The sequence below is a fragment of the Parasteatoda tepidariorum genome, chromosome 3 (assembly GCF_982258835.1).
Source record: "Parasteatoda tepidariorum strain Cologne lab strain chromosome 3, Ptep-v5.0, whole genome shotgun sequence".
In the NCBI taxonomy this organism is placed as follows: Eukaryota; Metazoa; Arthropoda; class Arachnida; order Araneae; family Theridiidae; genus Parasteatoda; species Parasteatoda tepidariorum.
Window position 1 is genome coordinate 61,874,170 of NC_141757.1, and position 12,000 is coordinate 61,886,169.

Consider the following 12,000-nt stretch of genomic DNA (forward strand, 5'->3'; position numbering starts at 1 on the left):
TTTTGATAAGTATCTTTGTTTTTATGCAATTAACGTTAAAAGAATTTTTTAGCGTTCTCCAAACAGGCTTCCATCAGTTTAAACTGTAATAAAATTAGGTTTTGAATAATTTAAAAACTGAAAAACGTGCAGTTTTTAATTTTTTACCACAAATCTAAAAATTACCAAGCGCTTTTTCAACTAATCTAATAAATGGACCCTTTTGTTTTCTACTTTTTCGAAATGCATTGAGCTGTCTTAGAATGCATATCGTTAAAAGTACAAAAAAATATGAAGAAAATAGAAATCAAAAATGTAACCTAAAATCCAAGATGGCGACTGTAGTGAAAAATTGTGAAGAAACAAAAACGAAGAAAATATTTTTCAAAAAATTTATTTCAAATGTCAATTTTATACATTAATGTATATGCTACATTTACTGAACAATAATGCAAATAATTTGTATAAAAAAGGGTTTTGAGTAACATTCATCAAATCTCTCTCATTCAACAAGTTATCACTGGTATGACAAATAATATTTTACAGTCAATTCTGTACACTGTATTGCATAGATTGAGGGAACATTAAAAGTGTGCTTGTACGTCATTTACTAATACAGAGCTTGCATAGTACTTTTTTTTTATGACTAATACTCATGACATATGATTATTTACAAATGTATTCAATACAAAACAAATGAAGACATTCAAAGCATTTACATATTAATTTTTCACTGAAATAAATTTTTTTTTAATACAAAGTAAATGCAGTCTCGAATTTTTCGATAAACTATTTGAGGACTAGATAATGAAATTTTGAATAAAGTTCCAATTTTTTGGATCAGCATTTTATTTTATGAAAGTAGCACTTATTTTTAAATAACATAAAATGCAATATTAAGTCTATCATCATCACAAAATATTCAAATGAAATGAATATATTAGGATGTATGATTTGTTTACGTCAAACTTTTAAATATGATTTAAGATGACTTTTTAAGTAGTATTAAATAAAGCAAATTGAAATGTGAAAAGTGAAGTAAATAAAAATAAAATTAGCACATTTTTCCTCACGTTTATTTACATTTTTCTAAAGCATGTGCTCAAGTTCAATGTTTTTTACAATGCAATTAAATGATGAAAAGTTAAAGAGGTTCAAAATTAATAATTTTTTAAAATAGCATAAGTTATAAATGTTGCATACCACTCTTAAAGAATAATTTTGTGAGGGAAAATCCAGAGGAAAACTTTCACAACCATAAATGAAACAAATGTACATACTAAAATAATGAGTGTACATATTTTATTTACAAATATATTTATATAGATATGTACAAAATAAAATCACTTTGCACATACAAATACACAATAGAATTTTATAACAAAACTGAAAGTATTAGTAAATTTATGATAACAGAACAAAAATCTAACTTTAGATATTTTATCTATTTGGTAGTAGTAAATTAAAGACTAGTTCACAAGGACAAAGAATTCAATATGTAGAATTGAAGTAGAGCTTGCAAATTCAAATCTGTATATCTCTGAATGAAATAATTTTTTAATCAGTATACCTCTGAAAAAGTTTAGAGGGAGATATATCATGGCTATTTTACAGCTTATCAAAGAAAAATAATAGAATCAGAGTAGATATTGTGATAAGTATATAGATATTATGACATTAGTTGATAATTGTATGATAGGAGATTCACTGAGAAAACTGTTTTTGAACTAGAAAAATTTTCTGTCTAATTATGAAATTTAAGGCAAAATTTTGTGAAAATTATTGAAATATATTAACAGAATTTTTCACATGAATTAAAAAAAGAAGATAATATTCCCTGCAAGTATGTTGTAATACACAACTTATTTCTGTGGTAAAAAATATTATTAATAGTATTTCTTAGTGAAAATTTAAATTTTCTTCTTTTTAATGAGTCTTTTGTTTCTCACCCCCTTCCAAAATCGACTACAAACATTGTCTAATAATTTTAAAAATTTTTCATTTTCAGCAAAATTGTATTTAACTCTTGACATTAATAATCTCTTTTAATAATACCACATAAAATTTAGGAATCTCTTTTTTATTCCAGACATCTTTAATTTCCATTTTATATTTTAGAAATCTCTCATTTTCAGCAAAACTTTTTTATTCCAGACATAAATAAATCAAAAGTTTTTGTAAATTTTTGGTACATACTATAGAGATACAAGAAAATAGTGTATTAATAATATTGCAAATTTTTCATACATACTTAAGACATTTGTATTTTAATATTATTGCAGCATAATAGTGAGATTTGAGACGAACAAGCTCTACTGCACATCAATTTATAGCAGCAATTTCAGGTTCATATACGTGGCATGCATTTTAAAATAAACAGGGAAGTAAAAACAGACCACATGTGTTGTGACAATTTACCCGTTCACGATGACTTGCTTACTTCTTCTCGAAGCCCTAAATAAAGTGAAAAACGCACTAGCGGCTAATATTTGGTCATATGTTTGTACAAAAAAAAAAAAACCCTCACAAGTAAGAGTGCTCAGGTAATAGTCAGCATGAACTGCTTTTAAAGCGTGTATCACCATTTTCAATGACTGCTAATTTGGTAGGAGATGTTGGAGATGAAGAAATAGTTCCATTCCGTAATTGATAGCGTTCTTTTAACTGTGCCAATGCAGCTAAAAGTCTTGTGTTTGCAGTATCTAGAGTCTGTATTTTTCTTTCTTGAGCATCAATAACTTTTTGCTTGGAAAATATAACACCTTGCATTTCCTGTTGTTCACGACGCAACTCTTCTTCAACTGTTATTAACCTGATAACAAAAGTATATAAGAAATCAAGTTTAACAGACAATTTTTCTATCATTTATTAAAAAGCTAAAAAGGCAAAATTAAAAACAGTATAATGGTTCGAAATTAATATGTTAAAACTTAATAATATTTTAAATTTATTAAAAGAAATATTATGGCTGAATAAATATCACTATAGAAAATCTTAAGCAAAACATATACCCTAAATACGTAAGTTTCATGCTATTATTTGCAATCATTAAGATAAACTTTTTGCAGTTTGCTGTAAGTACAATATTTTCCTCAGAAAGATTACCATCTTTCTGAAGAGGAATTTATTGAAAGGCATAAAAAGCATATTTATAAATAGTGGTGTATTTAAGAACGAAGCCGTAGAGACTTAACCTTCAGTTTTTGTATTAAAAAATAGAAAAAAATATTCTCTATAAAAACACAGCCAGTAAGTAATGCCACACTGCATTATACAGACAGCCACAGCAGAAAAAAAAAAAAAACGATTCATAGCTACAAACACACTAGAACCTTGCATTGTGAGCATATCCATTCTGAAAACAATCCTTGTAATCCAAAATACTTCTATATGAAACCTGATAAACTGACCACCTTTTCTTCTTGATTGTTATGATTAAGCATCTAATTGTTGATCAAAAAGTGGTCAATTCACAATATTAATATGAGAAATAAATGAACTATAGATGGTTTATTTAAAATGATTTCTATTCATATAGAACGATTAATTTAAATTTATATCAAAATGTGTTTCAGTTACTTCTACTAAAAAAAAATTATTAGCATCTTTTTTATTATTTGAATGATGGGAAGTCAGAGTTTTTGAATAACATAGTCCTAATAACTATTATATTAATACTGATAAACAGTTGATAGATACATAAAGATTTAAGAAAGAAAAGAAATGCATTGAAATACCTTGTAATAATATTTTTCATCTGCTGGTCTTTTTCATCTTGTTGCCGGCGTATCCTTTCTTCTCCGGCTTCAAGCCTTGCCTGCCAATCAGCCACCACTTTTTCTGTAGCAGATTCTTGTTTGGACAATTTGTCTTCAGCGTCTTGAAGTTTTGATTGAAGTTCAGACATAGATTCCTGAAGCTTTTCAATTTCTTTCTGATACTGTAATAAATGGAAGAATTTCTACAAATGAAGTCAAATGATATAATAATAATTAAAAAAAATAATTTGAAAATATCATTTATATTTGCGCACATTATAAGTTGCACAAACAAATGTTTAAATTTACTATTTACTTCACTTTAATTTTGCAAATAAAATTTTTTTTTTTTACAAAACATCTAAATATGTTCTGAATTATATTAATACATTAATGAAATTTATAATAATTTATATATTACAATTACTTGGAAAGTGAGATCAGAATATAACAGGTCTTGAATGGTTATTACAACAAATAAACATGAAAAAAAATTAGAACAATAATTACACAACACCTCGAAATCTTCATTAAAAACTATAAGTTTTAATCAGTTTAATTTTTTCAAAAATCATAATATTTTACGAAAAATTTCAGAAACAGGAAATTTTGCACAGAAAATGGAAAAGTCACATAAAAAATAAGTAATATAAAAAAAACGAGAGACCCCACTTAATTTACTTTAATATTATAATTGTTGAAAGAATTAGTTTATATTGTTGTAAATAGATGGCATCACAAATGCTGACATAGATGGCAGCAGTGTTGTCTTTAATATAACCTCATTTCTATAATAAAATATTTAGTCTAGTTTCAACCATCACCCAGGTATGTGGCTCTATTTCTTGTGATTTCATGCTTAATTATTGGGTTAAGTTTTCAGGTTATGGGCCCAGGATGATCCAAGAAATTTATAGCTAACATTTATTAAGTTTAATATATTTATTTTTAAATTCTTTGATAAATTTTAGAATTAAAGATAGATAAATTATGGTAGCATGTGTTAACACATGGTTAGGCTTAAATGCTAACACTTAAATAAATGTTGTTGTTCTTTTTTTAAACTTTGTAACTAATTTAATCTAACTATGTTTTAATAGAAAATTTATTATTTTATAGTTATATTTTTTGATAGTTTAATTTCAAGTTTACAAAGAAAAATAATCATGCCAGGGGGAGAAGGTTCTTTTAGCCATAAAAAATTAACTGGGAGGGTAAATTATGCTGATTGGAAGTTTGCCATGAAAATGCACTTAATTAAAAGAGATTTATGGGATTATGTTGAAGGGAAAAAGGAAGATGTAGCTTTAGATGCCAAAGCTTTGTCATACATAGTTGAAGGGGTTAGTGAAACAATTTTTAATGATTTGAGGGACTTATCTAGTGGCAAAGAAGCCTGGGAAGTATTATCAAAAACTTATGATGATAAAGGAATAACTAGAAAAGTGTCTGTAATTAAAGAATTGGTTAACACTAAGTATTCAGATTGTAAGGACATGTGTGACTACCTTCATAAAGTAATTTCAGCATATCAGCAATTAAAATCAACAGGAGTTAAAGCAGATGAGGAATTAATAGCTGGAATAATTTTAGCTAACTTACCTGATAGATTTGAACCCCTTATTATGGCTTTGAAAAATTGTGGGGAAGAGATAACTGTTGATAACGTTAAAACTAGATTAATGGCTGAGGATGATAAACCAAATTCTGATGGGAATTTAGATCAAGCTTTCCTTAATGAGAAGTTTAAAGGCAGGAATAAGTTTAAGGGGAAGTGCTTCAAATGTAATTTGTTTGGGCATAAAAGTATAGATTGTCAAAGACCCCTACGCCAGAAAAATGCGTATGATAAATTTAACAAAAAGGGTAATGTAAAGCCTACTTCTAGTAAGACTCCTATGAAGGAAGAAGCTTATGTAGCAGGTATCTATGTTGCAAATTCTAATCCAAATCCTAATGTTTGGTACATGGACTCTTGTGCTTCGTTCCATATGACCCCATATAAAGAATTGATAACAGATTATCAAACTGCAAGTATTAGTCAAATTAAAACAGGCAGCTCTGTTATAGAAGTTGAGGGGGAAGGGAGTGTTAGTTTTCTCTTATCTAGAAATGGGGAGAAAGCAAAAGTAACTTTTAATAATGTATTGCATGTTCCAAAACTGACTGCTAACTTGCTATCTATTAAGTATTTAAACAAAACTTTTGGGATGGTTACTACCTTTACAGGGGAAAGATGTTTTGTTCATAAGGGTGATAATTTAGTAGCTAGTGGAACAGGTGTAAGCGATAGATTATATTCTTTAGATATTCATAATGATATGGCTTTAATTACTGCTCAAAACTCATCAAATGAAATATTGCATAAGAAAATAGGTCATTTAAGTGAAGGAGGGATGGTTAGATTGCAAGATATGGTTGAGGGTTTCTCTTTTAATGGGAAAATTAATGATTGTATACCATGCATTAAAGGTAAAATACATAAACAACCATTTCCCAAGGGTAAGGCTAAACGAGCAAAAGAATTGTTAGGCTTAGTGCATAGTGACCTCTGTGGACCAATGAGTGTTTTATCAATAGGCGGTTCTCGGTACTTTATAAGTTTCATAGATGATTTGTCACGAATGACTTTTGTTTACTTTATAAAGAATAAATTTGAAGTTCTTGGAAAATTCAAAGACTTTCAGGCATATGTAGAGCGACAAACTGGCAAACCTATTAAGGTTTTACGCTCTGATAATGGGACGGAGTATGTTAATAATGAAATGGATAGTTTTCTAGCTTCCAAAGGGATTCAGCATCAAAAGTCTATCCCTTATACACCGGAGCAAATGGGGGTTGCAGAACGCAACAACAGAACACTCGTTGAGCGAGCTCGGTCTATGTTGGTGGATGCCCACCTTGGCCAGGAATATTGGGCTGAAGCAGTTGAAACAGCAGCTCATTGTAAAAATATATCTCCAACCATTGCGGTTCCAGACATGACACCTTTTGAGAAATGGAGTGGTGAAAAGCCAAACTTGAAATACTTAAGGGTGTTTGGGTGTCGGGCTTTTGTTCATATTCCCAAACAGAAGCGTTTAAAATGGGATATGAAAGCTAGAGAGTTAATGTTTGTTGGGTATTGTAAGGATAGGAAGGGCTATCGTCTAATTGATCCAACTAATTATAGTATTGTTGTAGCCAGAGATGTGCATTTTTTGGAACATGATATGTATCATGACAATAACAGTGACAAAAGTTCACCAGAGTTCAGTGATGACTCTTTATTCAGTGGGAGCATTGTTGATTTTGACAACACATCAGATAAACTCCAAAATGATATTAATGCAGGTCAGGATGACATTAATGGTTTGAATAGAGGCGATTTTGTAAATAATGATGAGAGTAATAATGTAACTGTAGATAATGACATGCCGAAATTGACACCTATAGGAAGAACAGTTAAACTTCCTGTTCGTTATCAAAATTTTGATACCAATGGTATGCCAGATTTGCAAATGCCAAATTTAGATCCTATTTTCTTTGCAGATGCTTTAGTGGCAATAAATGAACTTCTTTCTGAACCTAATACTATTGATGAGGCACTCAATGGTAGTAATGCTAGGCATTGGAGAGAATCTTTATGTGAAACAATAGCGGGTCACATTAAAAACAAAACTTGGGACATAGTAAATAAGCCTAAAAATAAAAACATTGTTGATTGCAAATGGGTATTCAAAAGAAAACATAATGTTAATGGAGATATTGAAAGGTACAAAACCCGTTTAGTAGCTAAAGGTTTCTCCCAGATCGAAGGAATAGATTATACAGAAACGTTTTCCTCAGTAGTTCATTATGTAACATTAAGAGTTTTGTTGGCTTATGCAGCTATTTATGATTGGGAAATCGATCAAATGGATGCTGTTATGGCTTTTGTTCAAGGGACACTAAATGAAGAAATATATATGAAAATTCCAGATGGGTTTAGTGAGTATTACGAACAAAATTTAAATGGGAAACTTCTTAATAAAGCTCTAGATGGCTTAAAGCAAAATGGCAGGCTTTGGTATCTGACATTAGAAGAAGGCTTAGTTGAAATGGGATTTAGGCAAAGTTATTTTGATAGTTGTGTGTATATTAAACTAAATGATAAAGAACTTGTAATTGTAGATATTTATGCAGATTATTTATTAATTTTTAGCAACTCAGTAAGGCTTAAAAATTTAGCAAAAAGGCAACTAAGTAAAAGATTTGAAATGAAAGATTTAAATTCTTGTTTAGGGATTAAAATAGAATGTAATAGATCAGAAGGGTCCATTAACCTAAATCAAACCCAATCTGACAATGAAGGTGGTTCCAATAAGGCACAATCAGATGATGAAAATTCTAATAAAGAACAATCAGATGAAGAAGCAAAGGCTTCAGGCTCTGACAGAGAAAACGTGTGCCACGAGATGATCGTGAAACTTGATGATGAAGGAGAAGAAGGTGGTAAAAGACAAAAACGTAAGAAAGATAGGGAATCCAAGCAAAGGAGTATAATCGTTTCTAAAGCAGCTATTTTATCAAGTGAGAAGTCTGACAGTGGAAAAGAAAAGTCTAAAAGAAAGAGGAAAGCAAGTACTAGCGATATTACTCAAAGTGATGCAGACAGTGGGCCTAAAAAGAGGAAAGTTGCTTCTGATAGTGGAAGTGAAGATTCTGACAGTGGTAATGCAAAATCTAAAAGAAGAAAAGGAGCAAGTGATGGCAGACAGAGTGATGAAGACAGGCCAAGCAAGAACAGAAAAATTGTTTCAGACAGTGAATTAACAAGAGGAGAATTACACCTGACAATAGTCAAAGTGAAGAAGAAAAACGCCAAAAAAAAAGGAGAAGGATTGCTTCGGACAGTGGGAGTGAATATGATAAATATAAATGTGGACTATTTAACAAAAACTGTTAATAGAACTAAGTATGAATATTGTGGAAGATCAATGAGACTAAAATGATTTAGTGATATTTTTTTTTTTGCACATTTGTGATTTTCTTTTAGTATTCCCAAAAATGTAAACTAAAGTGGGAGTGTTGAAAGAATTAGTTTATATTGTTGTAAATAGATGGCATCACAAATGCTGACATAGATGGCAGCAGTGTTGTCTTTAATATAACCTCATTTCTATAATAAAATATTTAGTCTAGTTTCAACCATCACCCAGGTATGTGGCTCTATTTCTTGTGATTTCATGCTTAATTATTGGGTTAAGTTTTTAATAATGACAGGGTTTTACTAATTATTTGTATAATTCATTCAAACAATAACCCTTAAAAGCCTCTGACTCATATAACATTCTAAATAGACTTATTTCACTTTGATTTTAGAAAAACAAAAAGTGGTATATTACTTACATCTTCCATTGTTTTTCCATTATTGTTTTCAGACTTTGAGTTATCATTAACAGGGGTACTAGGGTGTGTAATTCTATTGTCAACTTCAGTCATATTTGTCCTGGAAAATAAAATAAGCATCAACAAAACACATTTTGAAATCTTTCACATTTCATAAAGGTTATAAAGGAATCAGTTGGTGTTTGTAATGACAGAAAGTGACATTTATTTTCATTTTCTAGCTATGAATGCATCCTCAACCCAAAGGACATTAATATTTTGCATTAATATTTAATTTTTAAACATAAAAATAAGGAAGGAAAATTAATTTATCTTTATAATTCTTAAGTTTTGAAATTTTTAAATAAAATTTCAATTAGCACACGAGTTTAATAAGAAACTCACACTTTGAAAATCTAAAAGATAAAACACAAGCTAAGATAAAAGATCTCATTAATAAAGCAAAAGCAAATAAATAATAAAAAATAATATTCATGGAAAGTTTATTCACATTTGAGATAGCTTTTTTTCACCATGAGAAATTTAAAGTGTGTTATTGGAGATTGATAATAACATTTTAATTATTGCATTGCTTAATTAAATACAGATAATTCTAGAGTCAAATAAATAAATTATTTAACGCAATGCAAACTTTAAATAAAATTAAAGACTCTGAAAAAAAAAGGACATCACTTTATGATCATAGTTGTAAAAAAGATAGAGGAAATAGTAGTAAGAACACTTCATTTGTATATTTTTTTTGTTGGATATAAGTAACCAACTGTGATTACTTAACATTTTTTCTTGAATGCAACTTGCATATAGACTTGTGGAATTTTTTTCAAATAGATAGATGCAATAATCCTTGATAATTAATAATAGTCACAAATACAGAGGTGATTGCGAGCCCAATTTAAAAATCCTGAAAATTTCTAGATAAAATCATTAATGACACATTTCAAAAAATTAACATCTTTATATAAATTTAAATTAATAATTATGTATAAGTTTACTTTTATCTCTAATCACATTTATTATTCTACCAGAAAAAAATATTTACAAATGAAAGAGATGCTAAGTATAAATTATAGTTCTAATATTTTTGAATACAAGAATCTGAATACATAAATGTAATCGATGATTTCTTGAAACTTCAAGACCTTGGATTTCCAGATAGCGAAAAATCTGGCTTGTTTTCGAGTACAATCATCTCTACAAATAGTTGCGTTAGCTAACTGCAATCCGAATTGTTTTGTAAGCGCAATCATCTCTGCAAATAGTTCACTTCTCACAAATAAAATGTTCTTACAACCATTCTTTTAAAAAAATTTCTGCAGATAAGTAAGCAGACACGTATCATAAACAATTTTAAAATATTTATACATTCTTACATTTGTTCTTGGTCAGGATTTGACAATGTTAAATTTAAATTTCTTTTCTTCCTATGAGAATGAGATGGGGTTGAAAAGCATTGCTTGTGATGATAAAAGTGAAGAGATCTAGTAGGATGCGACAATGCTCTCGTGGCTAACCTTGGAGAGCATGCTATAGTTGCACTGCAACATAAATGAGATCCTCCTGAGTATCTAGGGTTGGTGCGAGGGGCTGTGGATTTAAAAAGGCTACGTCTTTCACAAGGAGGGGTGGAATTGCAACTAGCAGTGTCTGATGAAGATGAACTTGATGGACAGTGACATCCATCAACTGACATTGTGAGAGATGAATCAGCATTGGCTGAAATAAATAAGTAAATTTATTATTAAATACATTTTAATAGTAACAACTACATAAAAGATATAAATAATTTTCTTATTTATATCATTATTATATTATTAAATTTTGTAACATGATACTTGAAAGTTAGGTAGCATTAAAATTAGTACTAGTACCGAAACAAAATAATGGTCCATAGAGCAATGCCCAAGTAATTCTAAAATTTTAAACTTTGATTACTAAAGTCATATCATAAAGTTAAATTCATATAATTAAAAGACTGCACACAGAATACAAATCACAGCTTTACAACAATTTAACGAAAAATTATTTGCAGTGTAATCTGTTGAAAAAATAAATGATTTTAACTATTTATGTTTAGTATGCTACATTATTCAATATTGTCTCATTAAGTAGTTAATAGTTTTAATTAGCTACGGCATTTTGAATTAAATGGTAATTGTAATACTTTATACAAAATGTAACATTGTTTGTTACTAAATTTGCAGATGATTTTCATTTGAGTTAAGCACAGGTGATATTAAAAAAAAAAAAAAAAAAAAAATACAAAATATATTTTTACAGGGCCAAATCAAGTTGCCTGTTCTAATTCATTTAAGTCAATAAAACTAATTCACATTATTTTATAAATTAATTTAAATAGGCAATACAGCAAAAATGAATACTAAAAAATGAGCTCCAATATGTGTAAATTCTTTTTTAGATACTAATAATGAATGATCAATTTATTAAGAGTTTTTTTTTATTTTCATTTTTGTATATCTATAATTAAATACATAAAGAAATTTTATGAAAGTTTTCTTGATAAACTCTTCAAAAAATATCATTTCATTCTAATCTCAATAACTGATTACTGTTATTGACAATTCTAAGACTGGTTATTTTCCAGGTATAATATAGGAATTTTCCAGTTTTTTTTAAAAAAATTGCAACTTTCTCTGACTATTCCCTGCATTTCAGAGTGAAAATAAAATTCTCTGACAATTCCAGGTTTTCCCTGACTTGTGGGGAGCCCTGTTTTAATTAAAATCATCTTTTCCAGATAATTGAAAGTAAAAATGCTACAATGTTTCAGAGATTAGCTTTCAAAAAACAAAAAAATTGGACAATTTTTAATAATCAAGAATAGTCTGATTTAAAAAAAAAAAAATTTTTTTTTTCTTCATAAAAATTTCTTATA

The 12,000-nt window shown here is 28.8% G+C and overlaps 1 protein-coding gene across 16 annotated transcripts in view; it reads right to left on the reverse strand.

The window, feature by feature from the left end:
- Positions 1–357: 357 nt before the first annotated feature.
- The window catches only part of raskol (Ras GTPase-activating protein raskol), a 319,700-nt gene continuing 308,057 nt past the window's right edge, over positions 358–12,000 (reverse strand). For 10 of the 16 annotated variants that reach the window (XM_087159431.1, XM_087159433.1, XM_087159443.1 and 7 more), the window contains 4 exons: positions 10,478–10,820; positions 9,108–9,207; positions 3,717–3,940; positions 358–2,791 (listed from right to left, as the gene is read on the reverse strand). In XM_087159431.1, the coding sequence (XP_087015557.1) occupies positions 2,530–2,791; positions 3,717–3,940; positions 9,108–9,207; positions 10,478–10,820 (929 nt within the window). In that variant the 3' untranslated portion in view covers positions 358–2,529. The remainder of the gene's footprint in view (positions 2,792–3,716; positions 3,941–9,107; positions 9,208–10,477; positions 10,821–12,000) is intronic. The other 6 variants (XM_087159432.1, XM_087159436.1, XM_087159437.1 and 3 more) reach the window with 1 other exon arrangement.